The 19,151-nt window shown below is 37.4% G+C and overlaps 1 protein-coding gene and 1 long non-coding RNA gene across 2 annotated transcripts in view; one reads left to right on the top strand and one right to left on the bottom strand.

Moving 5' to 3' along the window:
• LOC136239533 (fatty acid hydroxylase domain-containing protein 2-like) lies at window positions 1-5,961 on the bottom strand. The gene is made up of 6 exons (XM_066030277.1): window positions 5,831-5,961; window positions 5,460-5,584; window positions 4,475-4,587; window positions 3,930-4,138; window positions 2,374-2,646; window positions 1-296 (listed from the first exon to the last, which is right to left on the bottom strand). The coding sequence occupies exons 2-6, from the start codon at window positions 5,560-5,562 to the stop codon at window positions 128-130; spliced, it is 867 nt and encodes a 288-aa protein (XP_065886349.1). The 5' UTR covers window positions 5,563-5,584; window positions 5,831-5,961; the 3' UTR covers window positions 1-127.
• Window positions 5,962-5,975: 14 nt separating this feature from the next.
• LOC136239534 (uncharacterized) overlaps window positions 5,976-19,151 on the top strand; it is a 44,421-nt gene continuing 31,245 nt past the window's right edge. Inside the window, exons 1-2 of the long non-coding RNA XR_010693511.1 lie at window positions 5,976-6,183; window positions 12,526-12,640. This is a non-coding gene — a long non-coding RNA (uncharacterized lncRNA). The remainder of the gene's footprint in view (window positions 6,184-12,525; window positions 12,641-19,151) is intronic.

Raw genomic sequence — 19,151 nt, forward strand, 5'->3', positions numbered from 1 at the left:
TTCTGATCACTACATTTCATAGTTAATATGCCATAAATAAATACAAACAAATACAAGCATTATTGGATAGATGATCTGATAACATATTTTACAGCGCAGGCAAAGTACATGGATTAATTTGTACCCGTCAATCATCTTTTTCCTTCAAGCTTTCTTCATAGTCAGTGTAGAGCCGGTTGGCAGGTGTAAAACTGAACATTATACGATGTCTCTTGTAAGCAGCTGTCTTCTTGAATGCTTCATCAGTACCATGGAGATGATCCAGTATACCCAACACTCCAAAATTGTTAGTAAACCTGTAACAAGATGTGTGGGTGTTGTGATTGGAACACCTACAAGCAACAAATAAGTGTAAACTACATTAGGGGAATTTTAAAAGAGGGTTTCCAAATTTTGTAGTAGGTTATAGTAGCAGGGTGCAGCCCCCAAGCTGCTGACAGATTTGAACGTGAAAATGCTTCAAAAATTATTGGTATAAATTTTCAACACATGCTTGGTCCAAAATGTCATTATTATGGCTGGTCAGGTAATGTAGTGATGTAATAAATATCCAAATTCTCCAAACAAAATGGAAAAAGTCAAGATTTAGTTAAGTTGCTGTTATCTTAATTGTATCGTTCTGTAATAACCATTTTAATATTACAGTGGAACCTCGATTATCCGAACACCAAATTGACTGCTCAATTAGGGTATTTTGTCAACAAGTGTATGTTTTATTAGCGTAGTTGAGCAAAGCTCTGTATATAAATGTATGGAAGTTCAATTTTACGTACTATTCAATTATATGAACACCCCTTCCCCCCGATTAGTTTGGATAATTGAGGTTCCACTATATAGCTACTAAATATTTCAAGGGGGAAATTTTTCACTGATTTTGTGGTTTTGGGGATTATCAGCAAAAATTTTAGCTCCATATAGTCTAATAAATTTTGGAAGTGTTTGCAAATCCGCAATTTTTAGCAACCTCAAAATACTTGCCCCTTGAAATATTTAGGTTATACGGTATTCTGTTATGAATGTTCTATTAGAGTTGTTTGACTATTAGGATACATCTGACTAGATCTTAGGTTTTTGCATACTCTTGTTCTCCCTTTTCAAGGAATCAATGCAAGTTCCTATTACCTTCCTTTGTTCCCATTTATTCTGTATATTTGTGTTGCTAAACTAAAACATGACCCACTGAGTGAAAACTCGAGTTGTTTGCATAATTCTGTTTTTGAGATAAATTCCATTGAAATACTTCGGGTAAAAAACACATGCTACATAAATAAGTTTACGCATGTTTAATCACTTCAGTAAACAGTGAAGGAAGATTCAAATTGAAATACACCAATGAATCCGCCTCTTCATGGAGAGTAAGATTTCTGTACCAGCAAATTTGAGTTTCATGTGTTTGGCACATTGCGGTAAAACGTAACTTTATCATCGCCGTTTCTAAGCTTTCTTGCTTAATAGCATGGCTGTATTTAGGCCATAAACTATACCTTGATGAATGCCACAAGTCCCAACTCTGTAGCCCATTGCACTCGAGACTTATGATCAATTAAACAAATGCCTTAGTTTTTTCCCCGTAACGCACAATACAAATTATTTGTGTTGCTCTTCTTAGCAGCCCATTGGTTTTTCCCTCTAGACAACAAAAAAGTCGTAAAATAAGTTCAAAGAAAATGCAAACAAGTCTCAGGGGGTCACAAATAGTTTAGTGTTCCAACTGCAAGCCCACCAGTTAAGAGGGGGTTTCTGGACCCCCCCCCCCCCCCCCCAAATACACCCCTGTACACGTAATACACTGTAGTTGAAACATGGGCATGAGTGATTTGTCTAAAAAATATACACAGTTATGAGAGCCACAGGCCCGAGTACATACATGTCAGGCACATATAAAAAAAGTTTGTGGAGATATGCCAAGATTTTGTACCAGCCGCACCAATTTATTCACAATAAAATTGGATAGTTTCTATTCCTGTCTAGTAGCTCAGTACACCAGAAATAAATACGTACTTCATGTGTGGGGAATCTAAATTCATATCGCTCTGTGTACTGACAACTGTTGTGTGCTCATTGCTGTAAGTCACATGTGTAATCCAGAATCATAATCCATTGCATTGAACAACCCTGAACCCATCTAGTAACTATACTTTACTACAACAACCTGAACATATACTGAGCAACTAGAGGCTTGCAAACAGTTTGCACTACAGGCGGAGCCTATGGGCCAACCAATATATCAAGGTGCTATGATTTTCCAAACTAGTTTATGTCCTAAGGGATATCTTACGGATATCTTAGTCCCTTAAATAAGTGTCTAAATTATGTAGGTATCCTTGAGTGTCCAGGTTGTAGTAGTGTACAGTAAAGTAGCAGGTTACTTACTTCAAATGATGGAAATCATGTCCTTCAGACGACAGCAAGAAAGGCAAGTGATATCCTGAGTGAGAGTTCAATGTGTTCACAATGGCAATGGTATACCACAACCATGTCAGTGACAGGTGAGCCTTCACTACCAGTGGTCCTAGTATTATGGGGGCAGTGTTGCTGATGATATGCTCCAGAGGGTGGGCATAGATGGACACTACTCCAACTGGTGCAGTCCACTCATGATGAGTCTTGTGAACGTGTTTGTAGAAAAATGGATGATGTAACAACCTATAAAATGTGACGTGGACAACACCACAATAAACATCTTCGTTTCTAACACAATCTATATGATGCTAAAGTGTCCTTATTAGTGAGGTGTCCTGATTTCAGGGTGTGTATACACTAATACAATTGGGACCATGGACAAGTGTCCTGATTATCTGAGGTATCCTGTTTAAATGTACACCAATACAAAACAGAAACCGAACAAGTACCTGATTACCAAGGTATCCACATTTCAAGGTAACATATTGACTCCATTGTACACTATTGGTCTAATACACAACTACATTACTTTATCTGGTTGATTCCTTTCATACTGTATAGTCTAAATATTTCAAGGGGGAAATTTTCGCTGATTTTGCAGTTTTGGGGATACCATTGAAAATTTCATCCTTGAAATATTTAGACCTCTATAAAGTCTAATTCATTTTGGGATTGTTTGCAAATCAGTGAAAAATTTAAACTAGGTAGCTAATATTGCTCAACCTCGAAAAATTTGCCCCTTGAAATATTTAGGCTATATGGTAACCTATTTAACTATGACAAATTAATCTATCAACTTATGTTGCAGAAGCCATGATGTTCTAAATATCAACTATAGATGACAGACATCATACAGAACAAAGCAGTTGGAGTGACATCCCTTGATTGTCTGGTGGACCTCCAGGTATCATATAGATGTAGAAAATCATGAATAGCCACACCAATACACTGCACCATAACCATGTTGCTAGGTTGCTTGGGAGGTATTGGGAGCCCATAATCATGCTAAAGGTTCTGCTCAGCCACTTTTTAGTGATATACCTTTTGCCCACCCACTAACAATGGCTAAGTAAATACAGTCTAAATATAAAGATGAAACTAATACATAGCTCTGTCACAAATGTGATAACCGGGAAGCCATCAGGATATTTCATACTAATATTTTTGGTACTGAATCACCGTCACTACACAGTTTATTGCCACACATTCCCGTTCCCAGCCTAAAGTACTCACTAAAGCATGCTCAGATGATATCGCTATCCATGGGATATTCAAAATAGTTCTATTTGAGCGTAAATTGGATGGCTACAGGTTCGAGGCTACCTAGGTCCAGTCATGGATTTTTTCTCCTTTCTCCAACTTTTCAAACACACCTTCTGTAGCTAAAGCCTTTGAGCAGGCTGTAGGACCAGGTGTCCTATAGACCTTTAGCACTTGTGCTGTAAAGCATTAGTAAATAAAATAAAAAAAAATAAAAAAATTAGGACATCCAGATAGTAAAACTATCAAAAGCGTGGTCTACGTACCTGTGAGAGTAATAGAAACATACTTCTTCTATCAGTGCTATTGTAGCCAACTGCCATACAGCAGTAAACAAGTCTGGTATACCATCATAACCAAATGAGACACCACGCCACACAGCTATGTGATACATCATCATTGTCATCGGTACATTAACAAAGGCAATGTTCAGTATCGCCCGGATAACAGCCAACTTGTACTTCTGAGGGTCAACCTGTGGGAAAGAAAAATCAAAAAGTGAAGTCATTAACAGGGCCATATCTTCCAACCAAAACATAGTAATAATGAGGTGGTTTCGTTACCAAAGTTATGACAGATACCTTTGAGGTTTACTAACTATAAGGAGGCCATTAGCTACCTTTAATACCCACTCAGCATGGCCACCCACTCCCATACAGAAGGAAACTGGAATTTGACAAATTTGTGTGACTTTTTGGGGGGTATTGCTGTATGCTTTCACGACTTTCTTCAAAGCTGATAAACTGAGGATATGTCAAAGGTTCATGCTGTGCTGTTAGTGGAGCTTTGTGCTATAACATTATTGCCTTACATGTTCTCCTTGTATCTTATACTTGTACAAGAAGGCTGGTCTGCCAGTCAGGTCCATCATACCATAGAATAAGTTAACACCAAAAAAGAGACCAATTGTAACAGTCAGTGTACCTGTTAAGAAAACCACATCATGTAAACCCTAATCTTGTGTCAGTAGCCATGCAGACCACTTATTTACTTTTCTTTTAAGGTAGAAAAAGGATCTGATACAACTCCAATAACCGTTTTGTTCAGACCCCACAGAATTGAAATATCAACCACCTAATACAGCAGGTGCAAATGACATGTGTGAATGATCTCTGATCTCATGACAATTATACCTGTTTTACTAGCTATATACCTTAACCAATAGAGGATATGCATACTGCAAACATTCTAATAAGTATGTGATTTTTTTAAGTCATGTCGTTTTTGGAAATCGATTCATAATGTGAACAGTAGACCAGTTATCAGCACTTCTTACAGAGCAGTGATTTCTACCTAGGAGGTAGTACAACTGGCGAGCAAAAGCCTACCCGTAGCATTATAGTCTGAGCTGCATTGCTACCCATACCTTTATAGGGTATTTTCGATTGTTATTCACCATCAACTTTTTTTGGAAAGCGCCACCACACCACTTTAATTGATCATTTTTCTTTCAAATAATATAGCATGCATATCCTCTATTAGCATCTGTGGTATATTAGTGGAAAAAATAGAATCAGAGTTGTACTATCATGGAATATTTGGATCCCAAAATATTAGTTCCCCTGGTACAGATTTAACTGAAATATTTGTTACCTTTTGAAGTATTTTCTCCCCCTTAGTCATGCCTGACAGTACCAGACCCTTTCCTTACGGGCCACACAGGACCAATAAACCCCACCCACAGGACCTTGAAATACTAGAGGTTATCGATTATAGTCTTGTATGTTTTATTGGTAAGGCAAGGGTCTGCCGGTAATGCTACACAGACTAGTCACATCCATACCCAGTCACCTCACCATACACAGCAATCACATAATCATCCTCTCCACACAATTGGTACAGTGTACCCCACAATGATGTTATGAACATCTTACAACTCTGCAGGACTGTCACCAACATATCTGTTGTCTGTAACACACACCTACAAGACAAGAACAAATTGATGCTGGGCGGATGATGCAATAGTGGCACATCAAGTGACAACACTCTGTCCATTCAACAACGCTGCATTATTTTATTAATACTTATGGTCATAGATGTAGTATAAATGATGGCCCTTGTGAGGAACTGTACAAGGAACTGTACGGCACCCGCCCAAAGGTGGGAAACCACACCAGTGGAGCACAAGATCGTATTGTACACTACATAGCTTTAGGCACTAACTTACCAATACACAATCGAACAAAACCAAGACCGGTACGGCTGCGTCTCACTACGTCCGCTACGTCCCCTACCTCGTCCCTACGTTGTAAGCGCGCATACAAAATTTTAATTCTGCGGGGGTTTTCGAGGGGGAAAATTTCAGCATAGATACGGCCCGCTATTTCCAGGAATTGAAACGTACGGGAAACGTGATCTCAGTACTTTCTGACTATGAGCGGTGAAAATAACAATACTTTTCCATTTCAAAGGCTGTTAAGGTGTCCTGGTCTAGGTATACTGTTTGTCCGGACCGCACTGACAGTAGTGAGGATCTCAGTGACGATCCGGCGCGCAGATGATCGTGAGGAGCCACTCGAGGTACAGTTCCATATAGTGTTTTTTTTTTTTTTTTTATAAAGAATTTATATGATAATAGGATATATAGTGTACTAGTCTGGCGCAGCCGCCCCTTCGCAAACAATAGTGTACAGTATTACTCTACGCTATCGGAATGTGCAAGCTAGTCTTAATTGTGCGCATGCAGACCTAACATGTGTCACAGCGAGTGCAGTAACTATATTAATTTCTTTTTCCCATGGTGCAGTTCTAGTGGGGTTTCCTGAAACCACAATGAATCGGCTTTTAAAATAATATTGTTAAGGCCACATACTAAAAATAGAACTGTGGGGGACAGATTTTTTATTTTATTAGAGCTAAAAATGATTACTAACTTTAGCAGACGCTGGATGGTTACAGTCCAGGAGCTTAAAAAAGGGGCTAGTTAGTATGTATGGCCAAAAGGCTAGTTGTAAATGGTGACTTGGCTAGTTGTAAAAGTCAGACTAAATAGCAAGCTGTACCATGCACAGAAAAGAATAAGTCAAAAATTACATACCGTATGCAAGGAAATTTTGACATCAGAAAAATTTGACGAAGCGGTTTACTTCGTAAAATTCAAATGCTTATAAGTTCCCTTAAAAGTACAGGTTTTGTCTACAATTTCTTGATTTTGTCAACGTTTTATTCATCAAATCTGCTGAAGTGTATTTTTCTTACGTCAAAATTTCCTTTCATACAGTACATGTGGTGTGCATGTAGTGTAATCTCTCAATTATCGGCACATGAATTATCTAACCTTGTAACTTCCAGCAGGAGTGTTGCACAATATATAGTCAGACATGCCTCTACAAAATAGGTTACAAGTTAATCTGATTGGTAGTTACAGACGCTGAAGTACTGACAAACGATTTTCAATTATCGACATGTGTACTCTATTATCAGCACTCCATTATTATTAATTGTCGACACTTCCACAACTACCTTCCCATTTACAAGCCTAAAAAAATCCCAAAAATCCCCCATATTTTGCCAACCACACCCATTAATTATTGAAAAAACCACAGCTATAAAACGCTTTACATTGGAGTTACATTTAAAAATAATAAATAAATAAACAATACCTCCGTGTATAACAAAATAAAAAGTTACAATAGCCTACTGTCATGTGACATCAGTGGAGTCTATAATATATACAACAGTAACATCTATTATGGAATCTACAATAGTCAGCAATGAAACACAGTAAGGACATGTAGTTCCCTTCCAGATTTGTCCATAACTACTTTGGAACACCAGTATTTGTGTACCCATATTTCACAAACACATTGTATTCAAAGAAATCTATGTGGTTCTCTTCATAAATCAAAAAAACATACATAACACTGATTATCAGGATCAGTAGTGTCAACAGTTCATCTTTTATGATGTCGTCTTGTACTGAACAGGTCGAAGAATGCAATAACTCAACATGGGAAACTAACCTTTCATAAAATGATCACTGTCATTGTCTCTTTCAGTTGTGTCGATAATTGGGAGATTACGCTATGCAGGGATTTGATTAACAAGATCCAATCTTGAGATTGCCACTTGTGGTCCACTAAAATTGCAACTGGTCATTTTCACAGTCCACCATTGATATAAAATAATTGCCTTAAAATCTTATAAGGCAATAGTTTGATCTAAAGAATTGGCTTGTACTTCACTGTAAGTTTGTTTGCTATTTCCTAGTTCCAGGTCTCAGTCACTTATCGTCTCAAATTGCTTCCAGATTCAATCTTGCCACAATTATGTTTCATCTAAGTTAACTGTGTTCCCACACTCCCCTGAAATCCCTTCAATCATTCCCTTCACTGACATTTTGCTACACAACAATCATGACAATATAGAGCACAAAATACAAAATATGTAATTCAGACACAAAGAAAATTTTGTTTATATGTACTAATACTACACCCCAGTCTCAGGTTTGGGCTAATTGTAAAAAAATAGTGTTTTTGGCCACTGTACTGGGCTACACTCAGGTGAAAAACAGCAATGCAGGCAAGGGTGAGAAACTAATAGATGTGTTAACTGCAAAATTTAAAACCAACAATGAAGTTAGTAAGGAAGTAATTTTATGGTAATCCAGCTAGTTTTATGAGCTGCATCTGCTAACCGCCGGGGAATGTGTATGATACTGTCAGTGTAGATATATAGACTAGTATCCAGAATTGGAATCATCCAGTTTTTGAGCTAGTTTGTAGGTCCTCTGAGACAGCAGCCAGTTTCAACACTGGTGAGTGTCTGGTAACTCCAGTATTGTGGGAAGGCATAATAAGTGCAGCAGATGCTAAGTCCAGTGATGCCTCCTTGGTAGTGTAGTTTGATTCTTTTCGGCAGTTATATGGCCAGTTATTACTGCCTGGTAGACTCCTGAGCGTAAATCAGATGGCTGCAGATTTGTATAGTGTCTTTAAACAAGCTGTAGGACCAGGTATCAGAAAAATAAATACATAGTGGTACTCAACATACCTGCTGGAAGCTTTATGGTGGTACAAAAGTAACCATCAACATCCTGTCCTTACAATAACAGTTATTACGATTACCAAGAGTTCATAGTATTGTAGTGGGGGTTAAGAGCTTAATCCTAAACTGCACTACAATAATTATTATGAACTCTTGCAGCTACATATTTTGAGGTTATGTTATGATGTTAACACTTGTCAGCAGGGGTAATTTATGGTTAGTGGGCAAACCAGTCTTAGCCACTTGATGTAGTTCTACCAGTTCACAGTGTACATAAGTACAGCAGACTGAATTGTCACAGAACTCTGTGTAAATGTGATGTAGTTGAAGCTGTCTGTAATGAGCTTTGTTTAAAGATCAATAGAGGCTCAGGCAGGTAATAATTTAGAAGTTATGTAGCTATGTACATATTTGGGATGTCTGATATTGGAATACGATATGTCAATAGCATTTTTGATAAGTTACCATAAAGGGTAATAATGTTATGTAATGTGTCACCCCCAACATTGGGAACTGGCTGGAGAGGATTAAAATGCCATGGGCAAATGAGTTGGGTGCTGAATATATTATGTGATAAGTGTTTGTGTATTAACCCTTAAACGCGCACGCAGGTTTTGAGAAATGCGTGTTTACCAAAATTGGTTTTATATTGAAAGTGGTGAGAGTTTGCTAAACTGAATTAGCCTAACACCTTATATAAACAGAAAGTTTATTCAATAGGCTATCAGGGGAAGTTTAAATAACCACTGTAACAACAGGCGCTCACTTGTTATGAAGTGATGAAGAACAGCATCTTGACTTTTCACGATTTCGTATTCCTTCCGGTGGCAGCCATATTTGTAATTGGCTGAGTCATGTGACCCATATATGGCCTGAGGCATAATTGAATGGCGAATCGATCGGCGTTTATTGCAGAACAATAGAATGAACTGGGAAGGAGATACGAGTCTTTTTCCAAAGGTATGTAAACAGTTTTACGTGTTCATTTCGTAAAAAGTTAGTTTCATGGCAAGTTTTGGCCCTGTGTTTCAGTGTAGGGTAAAACCCTACCTATCATTTCATTTGCTATTACATCACGAATTAAATGATGGCAGTTGCGTAGCCATAGGGACAATGGTTCGGAAGTTACAGCGCTTTGTTTACTGCCATGCGTGAGGGCCACTATAATGGCCTTTGCGCGTTTAAGGGTTAAGCTTCATAATGAGCAGATAAGCTTCATAATATCATCCTGATGCCTTGGTAGTATTGGTTAGTTATAGCCTCTGATAGATTGTTACAAAATTTTAAAATATATATTATTTAATGGACTTTTTTTACTGATGCATATGCTGCCTGCCAGCCCGCCCGCCCGCCTGCCTGCCTGACTGACTGATTGAGGTAAGCGTAACTCGATAACGACTAAGGCTACAGACTTGATTTTTTATCCTGACACATGCCTTTTAGCATACCGCAGTACATACAATGCACACATCATGGTCTCACCTTTGTCCTCCATTTCTTTTTGCTGACAGTCCAAGGTGTAACACAATGCATGGCTTCCCTACATTGGTAAATGGGAAACATCCATATTTTACGTGGTGACTGCAGAGGTGGTTCTAATACTGTTCTTCATTTGTAACACTGTGTAACTGGGTGAAAGCAAAGCATAATGACTACTTCACTTTGGAGTCAATAATTGATAGTTGGGGCACACGAATCATCCATATTTTTGTGGTGTCTGGATTGATTGCAGAGGCGCTTCTCCTGCTGTTCTTCATTTGTAATGCTGTGTAATGGGATGAACATCAAAGCGTAATGGCCACTTCACTTTCAAGTCAGTAGTTGATAGCTGGGACACGCATTCAGACAGAAAAATTAGGATTTTTAAGTTTGATTAGGGATCATTGGAAAAAAGTAGGGAAACAAGGTAGGTTGCCTATACTTGCAGAATGCAGATACACTAGTGAACATTTAATCCCTAACTCAGTCATGATTATAGACTGAAGTTAGGGATTAACTCATACTTCCGGGAGATAAAAAATATACATTTTTTTGTAAAATTCATACCTTTAGATAGATCTACTTGTGGAAATAAACTAAAACTTGGTGGAATTATTCAAAATATATCACATTATGTTTGAACAAAGTTATATGGACAAGAATTCTTCTTACCCACTCTTTCAATTCTTACCCACTCTGTGACAAGAATTGTGCACCTGTCAACATTTAAAAATGATCTTTGAAAATTTGTACAAAAATTTTTATTTTGCTAATAACTTGAAAAGTAAAATAGGTACAACTTGCAAATTTGGTACACAAGTTGGTGGACAACTCTGCTGAACACACACCAAACTTGAAGGAGATTGACCACTCCTTTGCTGAGAAACACCAGCCGCAATCTCAATAAAGACATTTATTTTTGTAATAACAATCAATTTCTTTGCATATAATCATCACAAACACTACAAACTCAATATAACTGTTATTTGGCATCAGTAATGATGGTTTAGGATGGTTAGTTCTTGATAAACTTCATCACAATCATTGAAGAGTACAGCAGCATTGTCATAAAGGATGCTTGCGACTATGTCTGCTAATGGTGCCATTTTCGACTAAACTACTTGCCTCTCTGCCTTCTTCGGCCTCATTGTAGTAATTAGAGTGCTGAAGTGGTTGTATTTCACCAATTGTGATTGGTGTCAGGTAGTGCTGAGCGATAGTAAAAATTTTACTATCACGATAGTTACTCATTAAATATTGCGATAGTGAATACTCTCCCGATAGTTTATGAAACACTTTGTTCTTAACAAAGTCTCAGTTGTATAGCTATGATTTGTAGTCCTATAGAAAGTTATTTTGCATGCACAGGACATTTATTAATTAACTGTGTGGGGAGCCGACTAATATGGACTTTTGGTATAGCTTTTACAGGCCACTCCTTTGTAAGAAAGCTGGTAATACCACAGTATAGAAGGGTTTTTAATACCATTTTAATGCAGATCTGAGCTTATCATAGCTATCGCGATAGTGATATCTCTACTATATATCGCGATAACGATAGTGATTTACTATCACGATATATCGCAATATCAATACTATTGCTCAGCCCTAGTGTCAGGTAGCGAATCTGCCAAGATGAGGGTAAAGACTTGAATTTGTTTCATCCCAAACGGCTACGTTTTATTGCAGATCTTTTGACCAAATCCATGGTGCTGTATCTCTCTTGGAACACAGTGTTGTACCGACTTGTAATCACCACCATCTTGTTGGAAATTAAATTATCATTCAAATGGCGTCTAGTATAAGGGCTTAGGATGTTCGGTTTACACGCTGTGCGTAATATTTGAACTCACGTATTTTACGGGTCAATATGACCCCCCTCATATTTAATGAGATAATTATTAATTAAATGTCCACTAGTATATCTGCAGGTGTAGGCGACCTCCCTTGTTTCCCTACTTATGATCCCTAATCGACTTAAAATTCTAATGTTTGCTAACGGGCTTTATTTTGGTCTGGTGTGTTCAAATGCCATTCCTACATTCATTTGGAAATGACCACCCAGATGTGACTACTTGTACCTCCGGAAAACAACTAACTGTCTTAAATGTCTATAGGAATTACCTTGATATTCTTGAAGGCAGCATAGATGTAGCTTCATCCTGTATGCATGGCTGCTGGGAACTACAGCACTTTAAATATGTTTATCACGAATGCATCTGTACTGTTGATTTTTCAATATTACAGTGGCACAGTACATTCCACTAATACCGTTGTGCATATAATGCTAGAAATTAACAATTGGTCCAAAGTTGCAGTTAACAACACCACTATACTGATAATATTTAGTTACAATACTTTAATGTTAGATTTAAGAGAATATCAATCATTTTGTAGGGCTATGGGGAACAACATGTTCAAACCAGGTCTACCAGACCTCGTATTGTTAGAAATGGCTATTCATCAATTGAAATGGAAGGTTCATCAGATGATTACTGAAAAACCTGCATAGGTATGTATTATACCATATTTTTTTCTTTTCATTGTAAAAGCAAAATTTTGCAAAAATTGTCTCATCCCTTAACATAGATGGTTGAGTTGTCAGTACAGGCTTAGAAACTTACGTGACAAAATGTATGGTCAGGAAATGTAATACCAGTCTGCATGCAGTTTGTTTGTATAGCCATGTAGCTATTCCACTTAACAACACTACATTAAAATAAACATCTGTGCCTGCCAGTGTGAGGATTTAAAGAGCAACTGTGTATAAGTTTTGGGGCATACAAATGCTTTCTTACAAATTTTGCTTAGCTTTTAAACTTTATGCAAGAACGTAATGTGAAGAAAAAAATTATGCTTATACGAATATTGTAAGGAAAATTTAAAATGGAAGGATTATAGAATTAAAAACAAAGGAACAAGAGATAGGTCATCCACATGCAACTGCAACCTTACTAGTGGACATTTAAAATTTATTTCATACTTCAGTCTGGCAGAAGAAAGCTCTAGCTTTTTAGGGTGAACCTTGCAGTATGGCAAAATGTTTCTCCACATTATGGATTACTCAAAACCACCTGCTTGACTTCAGCATTGAGCAATTTAGGATATTGACTCAGGAAATTCTAGCATTTCAATCATTCAATAACAAGTCGAAAATTTTCTTATTTTTTCCAAACTTCCTCAAATTTGGCACAGAAACAGTCTACCATGAATCAAAATCATAAACCAAGTTTCATTTGACTCCTCGCATCAAACTCTGTGTTACGGCTGCTTTAGTATTTGTGGTTGCACAATAGTTTACTAACCAGTATGAAATAACAAACATTGTGCTATGACGTATTCACATCAGAATTATTCTGTATGTCATTCAACGAATAAAATTCAACTTACTCAAACTGGTTTAGAGTTATTATAACCAATTGATCATTGATAAGAATGTAATGAGTCACAAAATTCATGCAATTGTCAACCATCGTGTTTTTGTTTGCAGAGGCCAATTTATAATTTTCATGATTTTGATTTTGTCCTTAGTGATGATCAGTGTTGGGAGTAATGTTATTACTTTTGTGGTATCTAAGTAATATAACGAAATACGTTATAAAAACAGGTAATATAACTCAAGTTACTTTACTTACAAATGTAATCCGTTACCTAAGTAATGTAGTTACTGTAATGAATCTAATATCACGTAATTCTATTACTACAAGTAACGAAGTTACTAATCTCGTTAGTAGTCCACTGAGTAATGCCTAGCCACAACAAAGTAATGAAGCCTACTGAATGAAGCTTATTCACCAGCTTCTTACTTATAACCCAGATTTGCACATTGTCCAACTACACAATCATGTCACGTGATAAGGTGGAAGTTTCACACGTGACAGCTTAAGGCTGTGGACACAAAGTAATATAATATGTAATATTATTATAGTTACTTTATTTTATGAGTAATATGTAACTGTAACTAAATAGTTCAGTTGCAAGTAATATGTAATATGTAACTAGTTACTTTTACAAAGTAACTTGCCCAACGCTGGTGATGATAGTTTTCCAAATTACTTGTTTATTTACCATAACAAGATATTAGTTTCCTAGTGATTACACAACATTAATGTGTGTTTGGAAAAATCTAAAGACAAGGTGGTCACTAACATGTGTATTGTTACTTCTTGTACATTTGATGTCAGATTGGTGACTTTATTTGCTGGCAAACAACGGTTGGACAAGTGAGCAATGGGAATCCAGCATTTTAGTGTATTCATGTCATATTAGCCAAGCTGTGTAAAAGGGGAATGGTATTAAACCCTTGGTGATTTGATCAATTATTGTGGACTGGTCTGTGTAAACGTGGGCAGATAACTAAATTGTGACCCAATTTTGGAAAACCATCCTTTTCTGCACATTGGTGATTATCTCTTTTAGCTAAAATGAAACACTGGGTGTCTATCTATCTTGTGTTAAAATTTTAGTTTGATATCTTGAAGCATTCCTGAGATATGGGCAATTTGCTGTCTAATATATTACAAACTATAACTTTTTACCGCATTGAGTTCTGTGAGTGATTAAGTGTGACAAATCACTTTGTTGACAAATATTTCCATTCCCACCATCTAAAATATATAAAAACAGATTAAAATGAAATGTTCTTGGACCTTTTCTTCAATTAAATAACTTGTATCATTGCTTAACTCATAGTTTTATCCATTCCATAACATGAACAAATCACCCAATTTGTAAGTTAATTGTTGTTCCATGCATGTAAAAATTGCTACAGGGTTTGATATAATCATCCATATCTCCTAGGAAAAAGAAGCTTTGGGTATGAAATCAGTGGCGTAACTAAACACGGGCCTACCCAGGCCCAGGTTTATGTCAGCAAATTATTAGATTGAAAACAGACATTTTGTATACCACGACGCCAATATAGGCTTGGCCAATCGTCACGGATCATGGGCAATTTATCAAAACAGCAAAGAATACTTACTGGTCTTAGGTCTACCATATAGCGCCAAATTTTTGTAGTGTAAAAATTTTGTAATTTTCATAATGATTCAGCAATTACAAAAATTTTTACTACGAATATTTAGGTTATAAGTGAAGCGCGTGTTAGTTTACCGAGTGGTGTTGTGTTGGCACGAGTTGCTGCCATAAGCCAGCTTAATTTGTTTAAGTTTTTTAAGATGACTTCTTCATCACCTCAAGTAGTACTACCTTCCCCAGATGGCCAGCTGTCACGCGAAGTCTCATCAACAGCAATCAGTGCCGTGAACAAGGAAGTTGAGAAAGCCGTAGTGAATCAGTCTGAAGGCAGTATTACAAAGAAGAGAGGTTGTTATCAGAAGTTTACACCCCAACAGAAGGCCATCGTAGGAAACTATGCACTGATAAACGGCCCCAGTGCTGCAGTTCGCCAATATGTAAGGGAATTTCCTGGTTTAAGATACACCACAGTGTGTGACTGGAGAAAGGCAATATCGATTCAACAGCGGAGGGAGCACGAGACAGTGACAGAACTACACAGTAAGAAAAGAGGACAGCCACCAACACTTCCTGAAGAAATTGTAACATATGTGATGAAATATATTCATACTGTGCATGAAGCAGGAGGAGTAATAAACACTGCCATTGTTATTGGAGCAGCATCAGGCATTGTTAGACGATTGAGGCCAGAATTGTTGGAGTGTAATGGTGGCTATGTGGTATTGCCCATGAAAAAGGATTGGGCAAAGTACCTTTTATCCAAAATGAAGTTTGTAAAGAGAAAAGCCACAACCAAAAAGTCGAAAGTCACAGTGTCTAACTTTGATGAAATAAAAGAAAACTTTTTGATGGATATCAAAGCAGTTGTTGTCATGGAAGAAGTGCCTGATGATATGATCCTAAATTGGGATCAAACCGCAATCAAATATATTCCTGTTTCTAATTGGACTATGGCTACTGAAGGTTCAAAGAGGATAGAATTAATTGGACAGGACGACAAAAGGCAAATAACAGCCACGTTTGCTGGGACCCTTACTGGAAGATTTTTGCCAATACAATTGGTATATGAAGGAAAGACACCAAAATGTCATCCATTGATTGACTTTCCTGAAGGATGGCACATAACACACACTCCCAATCACTGGTGTAATGAGGACACTATGATCGACTACATCAAGTTAGTGATTGTTCCGTACATGAATGATGCTAGGAAGAGATTGGGTTTATCACCAACACATACTGGGCTGGTGATTTTAGACCATTTCAAGGAGCAGACAACTCAGAAAGTCTTAAATTTGTTGGAAGAAAACCATCTTGTGTATGTGTAGGTGCCTGCAAATTGTACTGACCGTTTGCAGCCCCCTAGATTTAAGCGTAAACCGGGCTGCAAAACACTTTATGCGAACTAAATTTGAGGGTTGGTATGCTGATAGAATTATTACTCAGCAGGATAGTGGACAAGATATCCATCCAGTTGACTTGAGACTCAGTGTTGTCAAACCTGTTGGTGCCCAATGGATGATAGATTTATATGACTATCTTAAAAGACATCCTAATATAATCACAAATGGTTTTAAACATGTAGGTATCTCTGACATGTTAACTTTGTAAAATGTAATAATGTGTATTATAATGTTATATTTATACATGTTGTAACAAGAATCAAAATTCAGTTATTAATAAATTGATTAACTACATTCATTAACAATGGCATGATTGAGTTCTTAGGGAAAAGGGATCATCTGTTTGTTCTCAATACAGTGAATTAAGTGGGGACGAAGAAGTGACTGTGTGAATGGCCCAGGAATTTGGTCATGTAGCAGTGAAGTGGTTACAGCAATGCAAAAAATACCACAATCTCTATCGCCTTCCTGCTTCTGAGTATCCACTGTGACTGTGATATCCTCATCAAACATGTTGTTCAGGAAATCATGTGTTTGCTGGTCAATGTCACTATAGATTGTATCATAATATCGTATTTCATTGTCAAGACAATGGAGATTTGATATCACAACCCAATGGTTATCATGGACGTGTAATATCTGTATCATTTTGGTAGACACGCTGTATTTATGTCGATGTTGAAGTAGTGTGTTCTGTAATCCACAACATCGTGGAAATTGGTTTCTAAGCATGGCATGTACAAAATTTATATGCTTGTCATTTAACTGGCTATTACCCTCTATCAAGACTTTGTCTTCTTGAAATAATTTTATCTTGGTACCTGTACACGTAGCCCAAACTTCTTGGAAACTGCAAGTCTGCTTCTTGTCAGTGTCCTCCACCTTTATTCTTTTAGCTTCAGGCAGTGCGAAATCTTTTTTCTTTGGCTCTTGTTTCATCTTTTCAACATCACCATGAACCTGAATTTCACTTGGCTTATTAACCAATATGTTCTTCTCGCTAAGTGACAAAAGCTTTTGAGCCGTAGCCAGTAGCTCACATTCACCCTGAAACAGTAACATACATGGAATTTCAAGGCCGCCTTGCTCTAGATCTCGTGAGTATCGTTTCTTAGGGTCAGTTATCTTACAAGTGATTATCCCTCCGTATCTCAAAAATAGAGAGCCATGTAGAGCTAATCTTTCTGGGAACGTGGCCCACGATAACTCCAGTTTTTACCACCTTGACTGCAAAGGGATCGTATACATTGCCTGTCTCCCGTTTGCAAGCCAGCATTTCATCTTGTACTGGTAACCATCTGTCCTGGTACACGTGGTATCCTCTCACGCAGGAACTAAACTGTAATTCTCTAGCCTTGTTCGAGCTGGATCCTGTAACGTAGTGCTGAATCAACGAAACGCATGACGGCAGCTGTGTATATATGAAATTATTTTCTACGAAAGTTTTATTTACCAAAATATCCAAAAATTTATGAAATTTTAGCGCTACGAAAATTTCACGCTATACGGTATACTCAAGAGTATCTCTTAGTGAGCAAAAGTGGCTTTGATTGAGGCTCAAACTACCACGCCCCTTAAATTAAATTTCACGTGCGTAAATAAGGCTGTGGCGTTTAGACCATGTAAACAATGTTGAGCACGTGTCCTAGCACATGGTAACAGTCGTGCTAAATGGCCAGCTTCTTCAGTGCTATTCTCTTCAACACTTCCACTCACTCCATTTAGTGAACATGTGATGCAACAGTTAACAAAAGGATCGTCCATGCTTGAGATAACAGGTAACGAAAATTTTAGTTACTCACACTAATTATTGTTTTATTTTTAGACTACTTTACTCACATGATATTGCGTTTAAACAAAGGCAGTTGACCTTCTGCAATTGAGGTTTGAGATAACAGTGATAAACTGCACTACGAGGCTATGAATTGTTGAGAGAGTTGGTCTGCTATATATTAAAGTAGAAGGATTACTCGGAAATAGAGATAAGGAGTCAAACTGGAATCTGGAGTGGTAATTCACTAAATTCAGTGGACGAAATCAGTGTCGCCAGGAGTGTTAAGCTATAATACGTAATTCTATACTGCCAGTAATGTATAGTTCTACTTGATCATGGACAAATATGTTGGAGTACAGCTGAGACACGTGAGAGTGAGATGAGGCTAGATCTGCGGTGGTTATATTGTACTTACATAGATAGTTTGTAATAAAGCAGCTACTTGGATATGATATAAGTTAGCTAATACTACACCGTATGTTGGTTAGCCCATCATTGGGTCATTAGCCTTTTCGTACAATCATGACATAAGTGTTCTGTTGGGGGTGTGTCACCCCATCGCCTTCCGGTTAGCTACGCCACTAATTGCACTAGGCCCTGGTGTCACTCTGGTTCTAGTTACACTACTGTATGAAACTTCACAGCAAGAGGGTTTAATTGTTAAATGTGCAAAAAAATGAATTTTTTTTAAATGTTGAAACTTTCAAATGAGTTTTCCTGCAATTTTTGCATGTGCCGAAAAGGATGGTTTTCATAAATTGGGTCACACATTCATAATTTATTGTTTTTCATGCAATTATGGTGTAGACAAAAATCTTCAAGACCAGGTGTAGGCGACCTCCCTTGTTTCCCAACTTTTTTCAATGATC

Source organism: Dysidea avara, chromosome 11 (genome assembly GCF_963678975.1).
Source record: "Dysidea avara chromosome 11, odDysAvar1.4, whole genome shotgun sequence".
In the NCBI taxonomy this organism is placed as follows: domain Eukaryota; kingdom Metazoa; phylum Porifera; class Demospongiae; order Dictyoceratida; family Dysideidae; genus Dysidea; species Dysidea avara.